The sequence below is a fragment of the Seriola aureovittata genome, chromosome 5 (assembly GCF_021018895.1).
Source record: "Seriola aureovittata isolate HTS-2021-v1 ecotype China chromosome 5, ASM2101889v1, whole genome shotgun sequence".
Classification (NCBI taxonomy): domain Eukaryota; kingdom Metazoa; phylum Chordata; class Actinopteri; order Carangiformes; family Carangidae; genus Seriola; species Seriola aureovittata.
In genome coordinates this window covers 22,652,848-22,666,226 of record NC_079368.1, presented here as the reverse complement: position 1 = coordinate 22,666,226, position 13,379 = coordinate 22,652,848, and the positions used below count along the sequence as shown (strand labels likewise).

The 13,379-nt window shown below is 39.1% G+C and overlaps 1 protein-coding gene across 2 annotated transcripts; it reads left to right on the top strand.

Moving 5' to 3' along the window:
* The first annotated feature begins 1,092 nt into the window (after positions 1 to 1,092).
* si:dkeyp-117b11.1 (B-cell linker protein) lies at positions 1,093 to 11,608 on the top strand. 2 transcript variants are annotated; one of them, XM_056375397.1, is made up of 19 exons: positions 1,093 to 1,415; positions 4,156 to 4,181; positions 4,286 to 4,320; positions 4,441 to 4,478; positions 5,146 to 5,239; positions 5,373 to 5,440; positions 5,543 to 5,594; positions 5,681 to 5,785; positions 6,817 to 6,845; positions 8,004 to 8,040; positions 8,209 to 8,290; positions 8,524 to 8,554; positions 8,694 to 8,730; positions 8,837 to 8,942; positions 9,102 to 9,139; positions 9,354 to 9,397; positions 9,968 to 10,036; positions 10,428 to 10,586; positions 10,734 to 11,608. In XM_056375397.1, exons 1-19 carry the CDS (start codon positions 1,407 to 1,409, stop codon positions 10,848 to 10,850), a joined length of 1,176 nt encoding a protein of 391 aa, XP_056231372.1. In that variant the 5' UTR covers positions 1,093 to 1,406; the 3' UTR covers positions 10,851 to 11,608. The 2 variants fall into 2 exon arrangements, with proteins under 2 accessions (XP_056231372.1, XP_056231373.1); XM_056375398.1 differs by lacking the exons at positions 1,093 to 1,415; positions 4,156 to 4,181 and having other exon boundaries at positions 4,417 to 4,478.
* Positions 11,609 to 13,379: the final 1,771 nt, after the last annotated feature.

The following is a 13,379-nucleotide window of genomic DNA, read 5'->3' as shown; positions in this document are numbered from 1 at the left end:
CTTTTGAACTTGTGGAATTTTATTGTCTTAGGTAAATTGCTGATGAATAAGTTTCACCATGGCAGCTCAAGGATAACTAAGGCTCAGTTTATCAGCCTCTGAATGAAATCCAGTTTCACCAAGCACATTCCTGGCTCATGACTGAAGAGACTGAGCTGGAAATGCTGTCAGCGTGTTGGAAATGTTAACATGGTTGAGTTAATATTTTTTATCACAACATTTTTGTTTCAACATTCCCTCAGATATCAGCTCTCCCAAAGTCAGCTGCAGGATCTCATTCTCAGAAAAAGGATATAAATTAAGAAACAGTAAGACGTTTCACTAATTTGAAAGTTCAATGTCAAGATTCAATCTGCTCATCCATTAAAACATGGCAATCACAGTCACAGTCTTCCTAATCAACCATGCTCATTACCAAAACACAGAAAAACATGCAAACAAAGAACATAAAGTTATAAAGTGTTATCAGAATATTCAAACAACAGCATAACTAGGATTCAAATGTAATGTAATTACTGTGCTTTTATAAAGAGAGACTCTTGGACTCCAGTGATCTATTGTTGAACTACAAATGTGATCTACATGTGATCATTTCTAAAAGCAAAAAGACTGACTTTACTTCTACAAGTAATTAACTGTGGGGACATTATCTGGTGATAAATAATAAGTTATCTTGTTGCCAAAAAGGAAACTTATTGAGTTAGTATTAAAACCTACACTCAGTTTCAGTCTAAAACAACAGTCCTGCAATAGATCTTCCCTTCATGAGGGTTGAATTTTTTGTTGGGATTGATTTAGAGAAGCGTTGATTCAACTGTCTGGTCATTTTGGAGGCTGCACTTTGTGATGTTGTTGAACTGCAGCTAGGTGTACCTAATAAACTGGCAACTGAATAGGCTACCTGTAGCAGATAGTTTCAGTTTGTATGTGCTCTTCACACACTCTGGGATTGTAATCACTTCACTTTTTGTAGTTTTAATAGGTGTAAAATACAATAAGCCCTGTTTGGATTCTTTGACAACTTATTAATAACTCCATTGGTGCCTGGTGTGCGTATCAAGAGTTAATAATTCATTTCCCCTTTTGATGGAGGCTGGAGTACAAAGGAGATGTTATTTTCCAGTTGTATCAAATGATATAAATTCTAATTGGTTACTGGACCATTTGCAGTAGGGAAATTCAGAGCCGTGTTTGAGCTGTGCATTGGCTGCAGCTCTATTAAAGGTAGAGAGCAGCAGGTGAAGCTGTCTGACTGACACAGGTAGGAAATGCAAATGAGATCAGTTAGAGCTGCTCTTCACATTCTCTCTGTATCGCTCGCTTTCAATCTTTAAAACCATTTGCATCCAAGAACCGAAACAAAGACATTTCCTCATGACTTGAGCTGTGAGAATCGACCAAAAATCATGACAATGGTAAAGTACTATTTTATTTTTGTCACACTTTGGTTTATAGTCCGGTAACTGTGAGTGGAATGAGGAGGAAGTGAGTAGGTGTTGTCGATGGTCGAGTTTCTGTGTTGGAGCAACTGAGTGCTCTGTAAACCTTCAGTGTAGTTACTTATTTCAGCAGCTGCACTGTTAAAGTTGTGATTGTGTGGGAATGTGAAGGCAAACAGTAAAAAATGTTAAAGTAAACACACCTACAATCATCGGTAAGTTCTCAGAAAGTGTGTTAATCGTCCCTTTGTGTGTTCTCTCTGTTCAACAGACCTCCATAAAATCAGTTTCTTACCTGATGTTAAAGTTATCAAAGTTTAATCAAACATGTTTAAGTGCATTTAACCAGGATTTTGTCTATAAAATTGAAACACAGTTGGTACATACATGATAAATTCACAGGTGTGGTACCGGTGTTATTTTTGTTGTGTGAGTTACATCTTGCACATTAATGAAGTTTTGTGTGAGATTTAGATTAAGCAGTATCTGCTTTTTTGTCACAGATGTTAAAGTTTTAATTCAAATAAATTGGAAATCATACATATGTACACACACATGTTTATTTCAGACCAAATAGCGTCACTTCTACGTTCTTGTATGTGGCATGTCAAGCTTCCCATTTTGTTTGTTGTCAGCTGTTGTTACTTTTCATGCCAGTGGTGTCACTTTTATCATAATACATTTCAGACTCTTTTACAGCAAACATGGCCACGCAGTAGTTTGTGCTGTTGTTCACTCAGAGGTGCTGCTGCTAGGTTTCAGTCTGTGATGTTTCAGGCAGGGAGAAACCAACTTACTGTCAGGCTGCGTGTCTCTCATGTTTGGTGCTGATCTTTCTGTAGTTTTAATTCTGTTGGTGCAAATTTCTCAAAAACTCCTGCGTCTTACAGAAAAAATGTTTTAGTTCACAATGAGATCTGAACGTTACCTGCTTCCTCATATAGTTTTCACTCAATACCCTATTTGGCACCATTAAACCTACACCATACAAAGATATTGTGTATAAGTGATATCTAACTACAGATGGGTTTTGGTAACACAAAAATCTTATCTTAGGAAAACAGCTTTAACAGTCTCCTATGACCATTTTTTTTCTGGTCTGATAAGTGTTCAGTTTCCCTTCATCTAGTGTCAGGAGTTCATGCAGATAAATGTTTTGTGGTTGGAGGACTTCCCTGTGTGTTCACATGAAAACATACCAGATTAAACATTACGAAATAGAGGTATAGATCTAGATAGAAGCGATGACCTTAACCGATAACTGAAAAATACTTTATTACATTCAGTGGAGTTTGATAACTGATTTTCAGCACATATAGTATCTGATTATCTGTGAAGCATAAAAATGAAATACTATAGTGGTTCATATTCATTCCTATCTAAAATAATTGCTTGTGATAACACAGAAACACTATTTCTATTGTCTATGGCTCAGTGTGTCTTCTCCTCGTTTGCATCAGATTTCACTTCATGGTCACGGCACTTTTTCCTTTTTCCTGCTGTTCGCTCTCTGAGCCACTGACAACACTTTTCACTTTACAGGTGGTGTTTAATAAATTTCCTATCACGGAGATGTTACAGCTCGTAGCAGTTCAACTCTGTGTTTGAGACTAAGCAGAACTTCACTGTCACTGTAACTTGATCCAACCTTAAAATGCAGATATATTTGGAGTGACTGTGTGAGGTAAAGGTCATAAATAGCAGAAATGGCAGCACAGTTCTCTTTTATCTCCTCTAACCTGATCATAATTCATCAACAGAAAAGCAACCGTTTCCTGACATTCGGTGCCCGAGTGTGTGAGAGATGGAAACTCTGCAGGTCCTTCCTCACTCCCTTTCTGTTTGTCTGTAATCATTTACTTTACATCAACACTTCCTCCATGGCTGCCTGGCACTGTGGGGAAAACAGAGCCACTGTCACTCCACTGTCTGATTTCGTTTCAAAGTTTATATTTATCTCACATCACATCCCTGCACATGTACGTTTCTGTGATTTCACTGGTAATGTTCAGGAGTTCAAAACAGCTTTGAGTTTGAATGGACAGCAGCAACAATTAAAAGTCAGAGAGATAAGGACATAATGAGATTAACATTTATTAGAACTATATGTACAAATAATCAGTGGCAGGAAAAGAACTCGGATCTTAAACCCAAGTAAAAGTAGTGACACCTCAGTGTAGAAATACTCTGTTACGAGTAAAAGTCCTGCATTCAAATTGTTACTAAAAAAAGTAGTACCATCAATATAATCTTAAAGTGTCATTGGTAAAAGTACTATTTTGCAGAATAGTGTAAATGTAGGTAAGTGTAATGTAAATGTTGCAGCAGATAAATGTGTGGCTAATTTTAATATCTTTATATGCTGCTGGAGAGCTTGTGAATTTCCCTCTGGGAGTCAAGTCTCTTATATTGATTTCACATATAACACATCATGTTGTATTAATCTCAATCTGTAAAGTATTTAGTAACTACAGTAAGGATATCAAATAAATCTAGAACATGTAAAAGGTACAACGTTTCCCTCTCAACTGCAGTGAGTAGAAGTCCTACATAGGGTGTTAAAATAAAGTTTTATTGTTGTTGTGTGACTCTCCCCAAAAAAAGCAGCCACTGACTCAGGCTTGATGATGAAGCTGATAAAAATGAAATGATTTCTAGCCAGGCATGCAGCTAAGAGCATTTTGTCTGTTAATTCTGAGGTCTCTGTGTTTTTCAGAGCTTTTTTGGAAAACTGAAGAACCTGTAAGTATAATCAGTATCAGTAAAACCTTATTGGTTTTGCTGTTGATGTGTTATTCATGAAACAAAATGCCCCTGCACAATCTCACCTCCCCTCTTTCCCTCAGACACAGTGGACCTCCGGCGCCACCTAAAAGAACAGGTGAGATTTAACCTCACGGTAAAATGAAGGGAAAATGTTTTGATTCCTCCTGTTTTTTTCTTTCTTCACTGGATCACTGCATTTATTATCTGTCAGTGTCTCATTTTTAATCTGTTTCAGATAACAATGCAGGGTTTGGGTGGCCACAAGATGAGTTTGTAAGTAGAAAGACCACAAGTTCCTGAATCTGTGCTTCTACAGGTTGCTTTTAAAGGTGCTACATGTGGCATTTTTAAACATCTCTATATGATATTGTTACCACATGTCCCCGTGGATGGATGCATTGCTGAAAGTCAATAAAACCATTACAAAGAGACATAAAACAACCACAAAAAGACACCAAATGAATTCAAAGAAACACAAAGGACTTCAAAGAGACGTAGAACAAGTAGAACCTCTGTTTCAGACTGGATTTGTTCCTCCTCAGGAAGGGTTGGGGACTTTTACATGTCTGTGCCCACCGGCCCATTGTCTCATAATCCATCCATGCATTTCCCATTAGCTCTGCTGCTTCTTTTTTTTTTTGGTGAATACCTTATTGCTGCGTTCACCCTGAAGAGGATTACTTTTTTTTTCATCTAAATTAATCAGAATTTTTTTTTTTCTTTGGCCTTTCACTGACTCCAGCAGATTTCCTGGACAATTTTACACCGCTGTGCACAATATACTGTAAAATGCAGACATAAGGCTTCCAGCAATTTTAGCTATGGTCTCACTCGACTGAAACACCCATACTACTGTCTCAGAATTGATGTAATGAAATTCTTAATATTCAACATGCATGCACCTTTAAAGCAGCTTCGTATTCGTACTCTCTTATGGCAGGATGACGAGGAAGGCGATATGTATGAAGCACCTCCTTGTGAGCGTCCGGCTATGAAAGTCCCACAGAGACAAGTGGAGGAAAATGTTTATCTGGGTAACATCATTGCACTGAGTCACCACGGCTAATAGGGTTAGGGTATAAACAGTTCAAAGAGCTGTTGATACATAAGGCAATATAAAACTGACCTTTTCTCTAAACTTCTGTTAACTGATGCAACTTTGTGCAGAGAGGACGTCCAGCCCTGCTGTTCCACAGAGGCAAGCCGCTCCTCCACCCAGGGCGGGAAAAGCTTTGGTAACTCGTCTGTGTGTCTCTGCCTCTGTCAAGAGATTTCAAGAGTGTTTGAAATGTTACATTTAATGTTTCTAATGAAGTGATCTCACCCCTGTTATTCAGAAACCTCTGCAACGGGCCAATGTTTTCAGCTATGAAGCCAACACCAGGAAACGTGAGTTATTCATCTGCATTCATTTGCAACTACACAAACTACAGTGCATTTACAGTGTGCTACAACTACATCATTCTCCCTCCCAGCACCTGAAATAGACAGAACTGAGAAGCCTGGGAGAAACAAGATGATGCCTCCTCCACCAGTCCGGTCTGTTCCTGCTCCAGTCCCTGTGTCCAACACCGAGGAAGGTGCGGTAATCACTTCCACCAAATTACACAAATAAGCCTTTCATATCCATCAGACTATAAATGGCTATTGACTGAGAGGCAGGTGAATGTCTTTATTTGTTTTATTAGTCATGTTATATTTACAGAATTACAATCATTTGTCAAACTCACGCCATGAAAGAATTTACATTTGCTGTCGCTGCGCACCTGTTGTCTACTAGATCTGTCCCAGGAAAAAAATGTCACGGTGCAACGTCAAGAAAATATTGTGCTCAGTGTTTCCAGCAGTAACAGCAGTTTAATCAGAATAAATAAATGCAACCAGAAATGGGTCATTACCAGTAAGTTAAACAGCAGTAACAAAGAAGAGAGTGCCACCCACTGCGCTGCCATTGAACTGCACCTTGACTGTGTCAGAAATTCAACTTAATCAGCAAACTGATTGCAAAGTGATCTGCAAGAACAACAAAGCAATCGCCACTTTGTGCTTCACGTGTTGCCAAAATAATGAAATCTCAAAGATGAGGAACTTGTCTCTTCACGTTGTCTCAGATGAAGAGATGATTATTTCCACACCCTCTGACTTTGCCCAGTTATCCAGAAACTTTAGGTCAAAGGTCACAGTCTAATTAGCTTAGATGCTCTGCTTGAATATTCCTCTTTGCCCCACTGTTGCAAAAACCCTGAATACCTCAAATCTTTCATAATAGTCTAACTAACTTTAGTTAAGAAGACAATGTTGGAAAACTGAAAGTGATGCATAAATGAATGTTATAACTAATGGTGTAAGAAATACTCCGAACTTTTAAACCACAGTGAAGAAACTATAACCCTAATGCTGTTACAAGTAAAGGTTTTTCAAAATGATACTACTAATAGAAATACAGAATCAGTACTATAAAAATATTTTTAAGTAGCCAACCAAAAGTAAAAGTCTTTGCATTGTTAACTCCTTTTCATATTGTAGTCACTTATATACAATTGTTGAGGCCTTTCCCCACCACTAGAGGCCGCAGCGCTGATCACTGTCAGATTTTCTCTCTTCGTTTCAGATGTGTATCTGGATCCAAATGAAGAACAGGTGAGTTTAATTCACTGGCTTTATTCTTCTTTTTTTTCAGGGTCAGGGGACATGATTCATAATGTGGAAAAATCTCTCATACCAGAAGTATGATTAGAAGTTGCTAATTAGTGGCTATTTGCAAAATCAAACCAGACACGGTGGCTGGACAACTGTGCAGGCCGTGGCATTCAGATGAAACTGCTTATTAAGCCAGTTGGGCCAATCAGGCATGGATTAGTGAACAGGTCTACTGGGCACAGGCTCACAGGACTAATGCCTCTGAGCATCTGTGTGAAGTGGCTTTTTTTTCTACTTTTTTGTAGAAAAATCTCAGAGCTCAGGTCAAAGTGCAGATGTCCTGATTGTGTATGTGTTTTTTTTATTTTTTTAATATTCAGTATCTGCCAACCATGTCCAATCCAGTATTTGTCTTTCTTTTTTTCCCTTCATTACAGCTGCACAGCTTTAAGAAAATGTAATCCTTCAACGTTTCTCTTCTTTGTCTATAATAATTTGTATAGTTTGTTGTAGTATTATTTAGAAATGTGCAGCCTCTCTTCATCTCCGGTGTGAACTAAATGCTGCAGATAACTCCTGTAAAATGTCACTGAATGAGGCGTAAAATAACTACAGACAGCACTTCTTTCAGTCTGAGGGTCTTGGGCCTATGTAGGAGGTGCGAGGGGAACCTATAATGTGTCTGTTCCCAGGGGCCCATTGTTTCGTAATACGCCCATAGAATGTAGATGTAAGGCCTAGTTAAGCAGTCGATTATCTGCACTCTGCTTGGGTGAGGGAAGGATTCAAAGACAATTTGATAGCACAGCCCGAGACCTATTACAGGGCCTAAAAGACAATATAACATTAGTTCAGTCAGAGATGCTTACACCAAGGAACTGATGGTTTATAGCAAATGGTTAAACAGTTTGCAGAAAAGGCTCTGGTCTAAGAGGGAGCTCTCAAAGAGCTCTTGAAACAGTCTGAGCAGATTTACCCCTTAATAAACATACATGAACATTAAATCTTATATAAATAATGCCAAAAGCTGAATACATAAGGCGACTCATGTCAGCCAGGAATTCTTTCTCAACTTCTGGCACATTTCACCATGTATTTTGTTAGATATGCTCCTGTACATTATCGTGACAGGATAATATTTATCATTTTGTTTTTCAGGAAGATAATGATGACCTATATTTAGAACCAACAGCAGGTAGGTTGAGTCCCACTTCACAAGAACTTGCTCTGTGTGTGCTTGATGAGTGAGTGATAATCCAGCAGCAACAGTTACTTCAAAATATTCAAATGAAAACACAACGAGATTTCATTTCCAGATGATGGAAAGATAAAAATGAAGATTTCCTTTCTCCCTGCTCCTCAGCTTGCGATCCTCCCCCTCGAGGGCCGATGAGGCCGATGCCTCCATCTCCCAAGACGGCACTTGTACCATCTCCCATACCCATGTACGTGCATCTGTACCAGAGTCAAAGCAGCTTTCATCCTAATACCTAATCAAAACATGGTGATATGCACTAAATATGAAATAACCGTCTGTAAAGCTTCATGATCCAATCAGACAACGATGCTGCTTTGTTTCTGCAGAAAAATGCAAATGTGGTCGATATATAGCGGCATCACACGGTCAATTCATGGTACTAAAGATACAATGAAAATTAACATTCTCCCCTATCTGCAGGATGAAGCCTCCTGTTCCCAGAGCCAAGTCTGTGAGTGTGTCCATCCATCTCACTGCTTAGTCTTATATAAGTGAACGCTGAATTAGAAAGTTTTCAGTCTCACTCTGGATTTCCATTTCCCGCGTAGGAAATGAAGCTCAGCTTGTAACATTTATTTCCTCCCTTTCAGAATTCGTTCTTGCCTTCCTTAAATGAGGTAAAAACAGGTAAACACCACATCTCCTTTACTCAGTAAAACTGATCAAATATCAGTGCACATTATTTTGACCATGGTGATGATGACGTTGAAGAGTACATATCTTTCCTCTATAGCTCCTTCAGTTGAAGCACGACGTGCCACATTTCCTACCAAACTCCCTCCGCCAACCCCCAGTGTTAAGCCCCCTCTTCCAGCAAACCTGAAGGAAGCTAAACCCAGGTAAGAGGTGAATAACACAGAGAGGCTGGAGAGGTTTGTCATACAGATACAAACTGCAGTGATTTCCAGCCTGTTTTGCTGTTGACCCCATTTACAAGTGCATGCATACATCAGAAATAAATTCAGTGTATAACATTAGCCTTGCTGTCTTTATTCTAGCCCTCCAAATCATCCTATGGCAGGCACTAAGCCTGTGGGTAAGCTCACATCTTTTCAAAAAGAGGGTTTTTTAAATCCTGAGGGATGACTGTGATCATTTGGGGTCTGCTCAGATTCTTCACTTCATGTAATCCAAATGTTGCATGGATCAAACTTTACTTTTTTATTTTTATTTTTACCATCTGTCTGTTGCTAAATACAGATTCCAGACACTGCACTTGACAAATAAAAAGTTTTTCTATTGGTTTTCAGCCTCCTTTGGTGGTATGAGGGCAACCAAACAATCTGGGAACGAGGTTTGTGTCTGTCACAGAAAATCTAACATGACTTTAAACAACAGTGGTGGAAGAGATACTCACAACCTTTACGTTTTTTTAAGTTAAAGTGATAATACAGCAGTGTAAAATGATTTTATTGCAAGTAGCAAGTGTTATCATCAAAGTACAAAAAGTACCTGGCCACTAGTGACGATATATTATCATATATGACATTATTTGAGTGTTGAAATATCTGTTTGATGGAGCTGCAAACTTGTAATGAGGGGCCTCAAGTAAACACGGCTGTAAGGGTTTTTGTGTTGTATTTTACAGCCTTTTCATATGATGCTTAATGTGCAATCGTAATTTGAAAAGTAACTATACCTGTCAGATAAATGTAGCGGAGTAAAAAGTTCAACATGCACCTCTGAAATGTGGTGAAGTAGAAGTATAAAGTAGCGTGAAAATGAAATGCTCAAGTAAAATACAAGCACCTTTAAGCTACACTTAAATACAGAATTTGAGTAAATGTACTTGTTACTTTCCACCACTGTTAAATGCAGGATTAAAGCTCTGTTATTGATGTATTTACTATTTGCCATCTCCCAGAGTAAAGAGTGGTTTGCCGGAGACTGCAACAGAAAGACAGCGGAGGACCTCTTACAGAGGGTCAACAAGGTAAATCAAACAGTCTGATGTTTGACTTCACAGTGAATTAACAGCTAATGGTGGGGGGAGGGGGGGGGGGCGTTTCAACCACAATTACTTTTCATTTCCAAGCAACACAAGGGCTTAAGGCAAAGGTGCGGCACAGGCAATGAAGAAACTTGAGTGTTTGTGTACATGTTTTCGCTGACACACAAATAAAAGCCAAACTTGCATCTGACAGCTTCAGGGCTTCCAGGACTGATTTGTTTTTCACATTTCCTTCACTTACTCTGGATGATATGTCTCTTTTCTCACTAAACAATTCTTCATTCTCTCATTCTTCCCAAACTTCTTTCTCAATCCTTGGAGTGTTGGTTTTACTCAGATCGTCCTGTTTGTCTTCTCTTTCTCCTCATCGTAGGACGGTGCCTTCCTCATCCGTCACAGCTCGGCTCAGAACTCCCGCCAGCCTTTCACCCTGGCTGTGCTCTACCAGCAGAAGGTGTACAATATTCCCATCCGCTTCCTGGAGGAGACACAAGGCTACGCCCTGGGAAAAGAGGGCAAGAAGAACGAAGAGGTGAGGGCCAATGAGGCAGTTCTAAGAGAGGGGAGTGTCGAAAACAGGACTGTGGAAGAATTACAGCTGAGCACGAGTTTCAGGCTTTTTGTTTGGTCACCACTCTCCCTTTATCTCTCTCTCTCTCTCTCTCTCTCTCTCTCTCAGATTTTCACCAGTCTCGACGAAATGATTTCTCACCACAGAAATAACCAGCTGCTTCTGATCGACAGCAAGAGCCAGGCCAAGCACACAGCCTATTTAACCAAGCCTGCACGCCCTTAAAAGTACACTACTACAGCCTCTCTTATATTGTGTTCATATGAGTCATATCAGGATAATTGCACTGTTTGAAAGTTTCCAACTTGGAAATAATGCAGGCTTTTTTTTTTGTTGTTGATAAATTGAAATAGAGAATGCAAACTGTCATCACACTGAAATATTGGCAGAGATGATGTAAATAGCACAAACTGTTGCTCCACCACACTCGGCAGCCAGATGACATGACAGCAGCATAAACTCAAAACTTAAAACTCAGAGAGCGTCAAGTTCTGTCGTCTGACGAGGCGATTTTTGTCTGTTTTGCACCATGACTCACCATTTTAGCAATAATTGCACAAGCTTAACAGTTCTCTGGTGAAAAGGGAAAATGTGTCACTGTTTTACTGTAACAATCGTCCTGTCTGTAGGTGGAGAGCTTGCTGTCACATCACTGTATTTCGCTGACTTTTAAATACACAAACAGAACATTTCTGCTGTTATGAGATATCAAACCACATCACAAGAGCTTTCTCAATTTGCAGCTATAATCTTCACCATCTCTTTGAGCCTCATACTCATTTCCATTATTATGATCATGTATGATGAACCGTTGAGATAAATGCCTGTAATTTTATTTTAATCGTGAGTATAGATTTTGTGTGTATCTTTTTTCCCTAGCTTAGTTTTTTGTTTGATGACATTTTGAAGAGACTGTATGTTACAGCTGTCTGTTTGGTGTGATATTGTAATATAGATCATAAAGTAAAGATGGATCTGCTTTACATTGTTTTTATTTTATTTATTCTACCACAGTTTCTCTATATTTACTGATGTTTACCAGTATCCATCTATTAACCTGGACCCTGACCCTAAAAATCAATCTCAACTTATTATGGATCCTCATCAGTCAGAAGGTCAGTGCAGTCAGCTGGGGGTTTGTAGTGAGACACCAGTAGATGTGTGTGAATGTGTATGTGCATATGTGTTCGTGTGTGTGTGTGTGTGTGTGTGTGTGTGTGTGTGTGTGTGTGTGTGTGTGAGCTGCCTCAGAGTGGCCGCTGACCAGATGCCGGTGGTTATACCTGCTTCCTGTCAGGGCGAGACGACCTCCTCTGTGGCCAAACCATAAATCTTGGGCCTGCCAGAACACTACAAGTCAGAATGATAAGTGTACGCAAAAAACAAATAATCAATGTTATCCATTCACATCACGGTGAAATCAATCATTTACAGATTGTGACTGCTCTCTTCACAGGCTTGTACAGGGACAAAAAACTGGTCAACTTTAAATAATTGCCATTGAAATTTTGTCCACTGAATGGACTGAATCTAAAAATCTCTTTAAAAAAATATATTGTTTTATGTCAAATTGTTGATTAATATAATTGTAATTACATCAGTCACCTAAAAGTCAGGGAATTACATATAGAGAGAGCATCATACAGTTTCAGCTTAGCACATCTGACATTGCCAAGATATTATGTCTTTTACTTTTTTTTAACATATTCGTTTTTTATACGGTAATAGCACAGCTCTAAGTTGTCTGATCATATTATGCGGTAGATTTCAGTGCAGGCTGAAAGTCTAGAGGCTTGTGCGAGCTGCTGTATTTGCATAGTCCAGTGGTGTAAATGAGTGCTAAATGACTTCCTGGAGCCAGTGTAATTTAGCAGGTGGGAGTGGGGCTTCTGTGTGATTACTGCTGGTATGACAAAGTGATATGTTAAACAACCAGCACAGCAGCTCACCCTCCATACCTTGTAGAGTCCCTTTAAAAGTAACAACCACCCAAATTCATTTTATGTTAGAGAATTTATTTTGATTTTTTGTGCTTTTCTACCTTTATATGGCAGTGAGAGTAGAGATGACAGGAAGTGAGGGGAGAGAGAGAATGGGGTGGGGGGGTGACATGCAGAAAAGATCCCTGCCAGGAATTGAACCAGGGACAATTCAATTACACGGTCAGTGTCTTAAACCCCATAGGCAGCAGGATGCCACAGATCACAGATTTTCAATCAAAAATTGAATTAATAAAACATAATGTCATGGAGACTTATTGCCTCTGCTCTGTCACTATTTAAATTACCTGGAACATGTCCTCTGCTTTCTTTCTTCTTTTCTATTGTAAATACAACTGTTTCCATAATAATAAATAAAGAAAAAGAAACTTTATTTGCTGATCACTTTATTAATAAAATTACAAAGTGTTTATGTTGTTATGCATTAATGACCCAGATAGCTAAATAAATCTACTACTACTACTACTTGGGCCACATGCTTGTTTTCTTCTGGCCCAGTATAAGCCCGGTTCCACGGCCTGAATCTGGCCCACACATAGCATGATTGTCAGATGCTACCGCCACATGTGGACCAATTCTGGAACACACACACACACAGCAAATTTTCCAGCCAATAGTGAATGATGACAGCCAGAATCTGCCCAGGTGTGGAAGTACTGTATATGGGCCAGACTTGGGCCGAAAGACCCAGGGATATGTCGGGCCAGAGGTTTTTATTTTGTTAACTGGCAGATATACAAGTTTATTTCTTTCA